Consider the following 6,480-nt stretch of genomic DNA (forward strand, 5'->3'; position numbering starts at 1 on the left):
GGGCATCTTTTAGCACCCTTACTGTTAATATTTCATTGCTCAGCTGTAAATTTATCATAGTATAGCTGATGAAATAAACCCCCTCTGGCTGTCACTGTGATGATGTTGACATAATAAAAATGCAAAGATTTTTATGCAGGGCAGCTCTTTTTCACCCTGGTGCTACTTCTGTTTTATTGTGCGTGCGTGTGTGCGTGCGTGCATCAACTATGCAACTGCATATGCCATGAGGGTGAGGCTGGCTAGTTACGGTAAGTTAAGAACAGGGCTGCTGCTGGTAAGTGTTGTATATGGGTCACGTTGAGGTTAGTGCATCAGCACGTTGAGTTTACACTAAGTGGTTCCCACATTTAGACAGTAGAACTGCAGGATGTGATGTTTTCAGCACTCTACCAATTACACATTCCTAATAAATGGCACAATAGCAGCTGTATTATCTTGGGGAAATAAAATCAAAAGAGTCATTCATATCAACAAGTCATTTATTAATCTACAACAATACAATATTGGTCATCATAAATAAAAGAAAACATACATCTTGTATATGATACAAATAAATATCACAGCTTCATTAGCGACAGTTTTAGCTGTAACTTCATATGTAGGACTCAATATGGTCTTACTACAGATACTTGTCCTCAGGACAAAACCAGAAGTCTCAGGATGAGTAAGACATTGGATCATCAGGCTACAAAAGTGGCAACACTAATACCACTGAAAATAATGGCTCATTCATTGCAAAAGAGTGTAAGGTCAAGGCTGTATTTTCTTTTTCCCGAGATGAACAAGGTCACATTTTGTTTAGGGTCAGCAGGTCTTTAAACAGCGGCCATTCTGTTTCTTTGCCGTTTAGAAGCCAGATATGTCTCAATGTAGTTAAACAGCACATCCAGCTCGCTCATGGCCTTATATGGACCTTTACTCTGCATCTGTGGACAAGCACATGGTTCTGTTTATTAAAATTGTCTGTTGAAATACAGGTATGCAAACTGTATTTGAAAAAACAAACATTTTCACAATTAAAGATAAAATGTCAACATCACCTGAGTGTAAGTAGAGTTGAGGTTTTCGATGTCAAACTGTTTCTTGCAGGAAAAGTAATTTCTCTATAGGAGGAACAATATAAAAAGATGATGTTACCACATGGGCTACCAACTTTCATTTGACAGTCCAGCCCTGAATTCACCAATACCAACCACCACACACAAGAACCAACTTGGTGAGTAGCAGCAAGCCATTCCTTCTCTTCCCCTTTTGTAAGAATTGGATGATGCAGTTATGCACGTTACTGCAGTTGAGGAATCACTGACTAATGCAATATTATGACCTATCCCATGAGCCCCTCTTCCCCTTTGTGTCATGGTCACCCATTTTCCTCAATAGTGCGGGAAGATTTGGTCGGTTTTAGGATGTAGTCCAACCCAGAAGAGGTTTCGATGGTTTTGCTGTGTCAGACTTGGGCTAGACTAGGTCAATCGCATGTAGACCTTTCCCTGAAACTTATACCACATGCGTTTCATGAGCAACAATTCGCCCTTAGTCCACGTCTCCAAATGTAACTTTTCAGTAGGCTACAGTGCAATCATTAAAACATATTTTTAATCAAGGACCAGGATTACATTTCTATTGTTGAAAGTTAAAATATTAAACTTGGAGGTCCATTTTAATTCTGTCCCTCACTAAATAGTCTACATTCTGCTGCAAATTGCGCACTGAATGCTGTAAAACTACATCCGAGCTTTCGGCACCGCGCGCTCCCGGTGCGTATTTACATCTTTCTTCTCCTGTAGTCGTAACCCAGCTAACAATTTTTGGTTCCCAGAACGTTCTGGGAACGTTCGTTTTTGGTTGTGGGAACGTTCCCTGAAGGTTTGTTTTGGTTGTAGTTTGGTTGTCTGCTGGTTAATTGGAAGGTTTTCTTAACGTTCCGGGAACGTTCGTTTTTGGTTATCGCGAACGTTCTCGGAACGTTCTCCTAACGTTCTCTAAAAGGTACAACCTTTAGAGAACGTTAGGCGAACGTTCCGAAACGTTGCAACCTTAGCGAACGTTAGGGGAACGTTCCCTTAACGTTGCAACCTTTAGCGAACGTTAGGGGAACGTTCCCTTAGCGTTGCAACCCTCAGCGAACGTACGGAACGGTCTCTTAACGTTAGGGGAACGTTCGCTGTAACCAAAAACGAACGTTCCCAGAACGTTAAGAAAACCTTCCAATAAACCAGCAGACAACCAAACTACAACCAAAACAAACCTTCAGGGAACGTTCCCAGAACGTTAAGAAAAGCTTATTCCCCTAACCTTAAACAACACCCATACTCTATGTGTGTATGTATGTACTGTAAATACACACGTACATACATACAAAAGTTATATTAGTAGGAAGGAATGAACAGGCAAACTTGATGGCATTTCAAAACTTTAATATTCAAACAACTGAAAAAGAACAACAAAGATAAGGATGTAGTGTAAATGTAGTGCAAGATGCATAAGATGGGTTTGTAAAGTGTGTGCAAAATAAGTCACTAAAACAATATATTAATAAAAGTTAAAAAGGGCTCCATGGCTCAGTCCTTCTCAGCTGGCCTATAAAGAAATAAACAAAGTTAGACATGTAATACTAAGAATGAACACAACACATTTTTTTTTGATGAACTTTCTTATGAACATAATGCAGAAGAACTTAATTTACCGTCTGTGTGGGGCAAACTTCAGAACTTGCCCAATCAAATCCTCCGCTTCTGCAGCAGTCAGCGCAGGGAAGTTTTTCTGGCAGGCCGCTAGAGTAGAAGTCAAAATGAAGCAAAGTTATAGGTCAAATTAAACCTCTTGTCAGCCAAGCTAAGCATAATACTAATGTGAAGAATAAATAAAACCTGCCTGTTATAACCCTGCATACAGCCAGGTCCTGGAAGGCTTTCTTTGTCTTTCTTCCCCGCAGGCTGTACTGTATCAGCAGCATGCGGCGGACGGCATCACCTCCAGTACAACCACCGAAGGTTGACCGGAAAAATTGCTGTAAAACATATAGTAACAGATTATGCATACAGTGTAGAGCTTGTACAATCTCATTTTGTAAGAGAAGTCAGTTCAGTTAAGATATTAGATTTTATGCAATTATATAGTGTTTGTCTTAGGGCAGAACTATGGCCACTTAATTTCCATATTGTTCCTCCTCTCCATACACACATACATACATCCATACATACATACAAACACGTGAGCAACCTGAGTCTTACCTCTCATTTTGATCTCCATGTCTGAGCCACCTCCCTCTGTGTGAGTTCTTCTGTTTAAAACAACAAAAATGTTGTGTTACTCTAGTGATCCTTGCCATTAAATTGTACTTCTTTGCAAATACAAAAATCAAAGCAACTGTACCTTCAACTGTGTCCCAAGATGAAGTGGCAGTCCGTGGTAGGGTCACTAAAGACTCATCCTGCTCTGGGCAACCAGCTGGTTTCCTGCATGGCGTTGATACATATAAAAATAAATTATATGATTTTTTTATAAGATGAAGTTGATAGGTTGCCTGCACATGCCATTACAAATATGAACCTATTCTTTTATATCAGACAAAATATATATTAAAACAACTTACATGCAGTGGTGGAGGAAGTGTTATCTGCTGAGCTGAAAAAAGACAGGAAGAGACAAACATTAGAACAATCCCATGATATGCACCATGTTGACTGTCATTGGTTCCATGTTAAGAAATATGACTGTTTTATATAAATGCATACATAAATTTTAACTTCCAGACAGGGCTTCCAGACGCACGCTCCGTCCTGGACAGTTTATCTGGTCGTGCAACAGATTCATCTGTAATACAGAGACCATATAGCGTGTACCCATTGCAAAATCTGTGATTTGAAATATGTGAAAAAATGTAGTCTATAATAAGGTCTTACCATCACTGAAGAATCTGTCATGAACCTCCTTGGGCGTCGGCGCTGCCTTTTTGGACACTTGCTTCATCTTCTGTCTGGATGCTGGTGTCCCTCAGCCGCCGACCGGTCCACAGCTTTGGCGTAGGAATCTATGTTAAGAGAACATTTGTGATCCAGTAGTGCAAAAAGAAGAAGAAGAAAAGCAGTTCCATACAGAGAAAATTATTTATTTACATATGTATAGCAGCAATAGGTTACCTGTACACAGCCTATTTTTTAACTGATATTTGGCCCAGCTGCTGTTGGGCAAATGGCACGTGTGATTTGGAGCAGAGCGAGGGACATGGAGCTCCTGTAGAGCATGAGCAGATAATCCATCTCTCTCAAATGTCTCCATCCGGATTCATCTGAAATAACAGATCATACAATTTGTACTGATTGCAAAAATATTTAAAATGTTACAGTCAGTGTAAACATTGAACGTGACAAGATTTCTGCATTGTACCCAGATACTTTGTAATGGGGAGACACAGCATCCACAGAAATGCATAGTGTAAAGCCAGTACTGCAGCTGTGTAGCAACACATTACGTCCCTTGCTGTAGCCTTCACTCAGCTTGACGATAACTGGCTAAAGTGCGTTGCAAGATGGCTGCCTATCTACCTGGACTAAGATTTTGATTATTTTGGCTTTATTTATGTACTGTACTACACTAATTAAAAAAAGACCGAAAACTGATATCTTATTTGTAAATAAACAAAAGCATTTTAACATGATTACACAAAACTTACAATGCAACAAAGCAGAAACGTCGTGCACAGCAGCAAACAAAGGGAAAGATTTAAGCAATCCATTTAAAGCCCAACTCTGGCCTCGCCCTTTGAATGGAGTGCTACTACGGGCCCTTCTATGATAGCATCAAAATCAACATTTTAAAACACTAGAAGGCTCGACACACACACTGAAACTTTACTCCAAGTCTCACCTGGGGGCTCAACACATAAACTCAGCATTGAGAACATGGTTTGTGCACAAATAGTTTACTAAACAGAAAAGACTTGGAGCAGCTCACTGCATGACTAGACATAGCACAATGGCGGACGACGTTGAAAAACTAACTAAAAGTTAGTTGTTTACTTCAGCCAAACTTTTTTTTGGTCAACCTAACAAGACCGGAATATAACAAACCCATACGAGGGAAAGAGTTTAATGCAAACCACAAACCCTCCCATTACAACAACAACAAATCATTAAACTGCAAAGTATTTCGCTTACCTCTCAGTGAGCTGGGCGCGTGGTCCGTCCTGTGGCTTTCTCTTCTTCTAACGGGGGAATCGGTCTGCTCAGAGCAGCGGCCCCCTACTGGTGTGGGTTGTAACGGTTAGGTTTTCAAACTGAATAAAGAAGTGAATTATCTTAGTTGTGAAATCGTCCCATTGATAGATTCCTCTTTAAGTTGTTTCACGAAGACAGTTAAAAAAACCGAAGTCAAGCACAAAAGTACTATTTTAAGCTAAATTGATATCAGCCTTAAATAAATGTTATGCTTTCTTAAATTTTATAAGTCAAATCATTTTGAGTGAATAAATCAAGTGACAACCATGCTACTTCTAATTTCGAACAACCAAAAACAACCAAACGGGAACGTTGTTTGAAGGTACGGCGCAACCGCAGGGGAACGTTACCGTTGGTTGGTTCTCTTAACGTTTAGAGAACGTTATAACCAGGAGGGAACGTTCCCTAAACGTTAGCTTTTGGTTTGGTTCGAACGAACCTTTAGAGAACCAAAAACTAACGTTCCCTAACGTTCCCTAAACGTTCTGTGTTAGTGGGGAACACGTGTGTCAGCTACTCACACATTTGGTGACATCCCTCTTGAGGTCGTCGAAGATTTGATGTATGGACTCCATGTAAGGCTTTAAGTTGTTGGTGTCCTCCGTCACTCCGGCCATGGCTGTCGGCAGAACCGTGCTCAGATAAAACTCCAGTATGCTGTTCATTGCGTGGCAGGCAAACGGACTCTAAAAGGAGAAGGAAAAGGAGAAGGAAAGCACCAATGTGGTTATGCAATGTCTTTTAATTCTTTACTGGCGGGCACCGTGTTCGCATTGTCGAATAATTTCAGGCTTTTTGTATAATCTGATTATACTTTAAAAGCAGTGCATTTGTTAAGACTATGAAGGAACTTCGTGTAGAGTTAAACAAAAAAGAAACTTACTTTAAAAGAGTCCTCGACGCTCTGGTCTAGCAGCGCTGTGTCCAAGTCATCGTTTGCTTCCTGTAGACAGAAGAAAAAGCTTTATCTCAGTGCCAGCAGAGGCAGACAGACAGAGATGAGCAAGTGCAGCATCACCTGGAGACTGACAGGACTACATGGACACATGGATCTGAATGATGCTGCATTAACTGGCAAGGTGCAAGGTTCAGAGTCATTGTTGTGCTTTTACTCACATAGAAGTCTCTGATTTGTAAATAGTCCTCTCTGAGCTTCTTTAGCCTGGCAGGGAAGCCCTCCACGAAACGACAGCACTGGTTGTTGCACGTGATGGGAGAGCAGGAAGCTGTGCTGAAGAAAGCCAAGAGAACCAGGACG

At 40.7% G+C, this 6,480-nt stretch overlaps 1 protein-coding gene across 1 annotated transcript; it reads right to left on the reverse strand.

Annotated features, from left to right (window-relative positions):
• Positions 1-468: 468 nt before the first annotated feature.
• Positions 469-6,473, reverse strand: LOC116685303 (interleukin-10; the record flags this gene model as incomplete). The annotated part of the gene is made up of 5 exons (XM_032510426.1): positions 469-929; positions 1,044-1,106; positions 5,744-5,908; positions 6,106-6,165; positions 6,339-6,473. Coding segments are annotated over 5 exons (534 nt in total), but the record flags the coding sequence as incomplete, so codon positions are not given.
• Between the last annotated feature and the right edge of the window lie 7 nt (positions 6,474-6,480).

Source organism: Etheostoma spectabile, unplaced genomic scaffold, assembly GCF_008692095.1.
Source record: "Etheostoma spectabile isolate EspeVRDwgs_2016 unplaced genomic scaffold, UIUC_Espe_1.0 scaffold00569751, whole genome shotgun sequence".
NCBI lineage: Eukaryota > Metazoa > Chordata > Actinopteri > Perciformes > Percidae > Etheostoma > Etheostoma spectabile.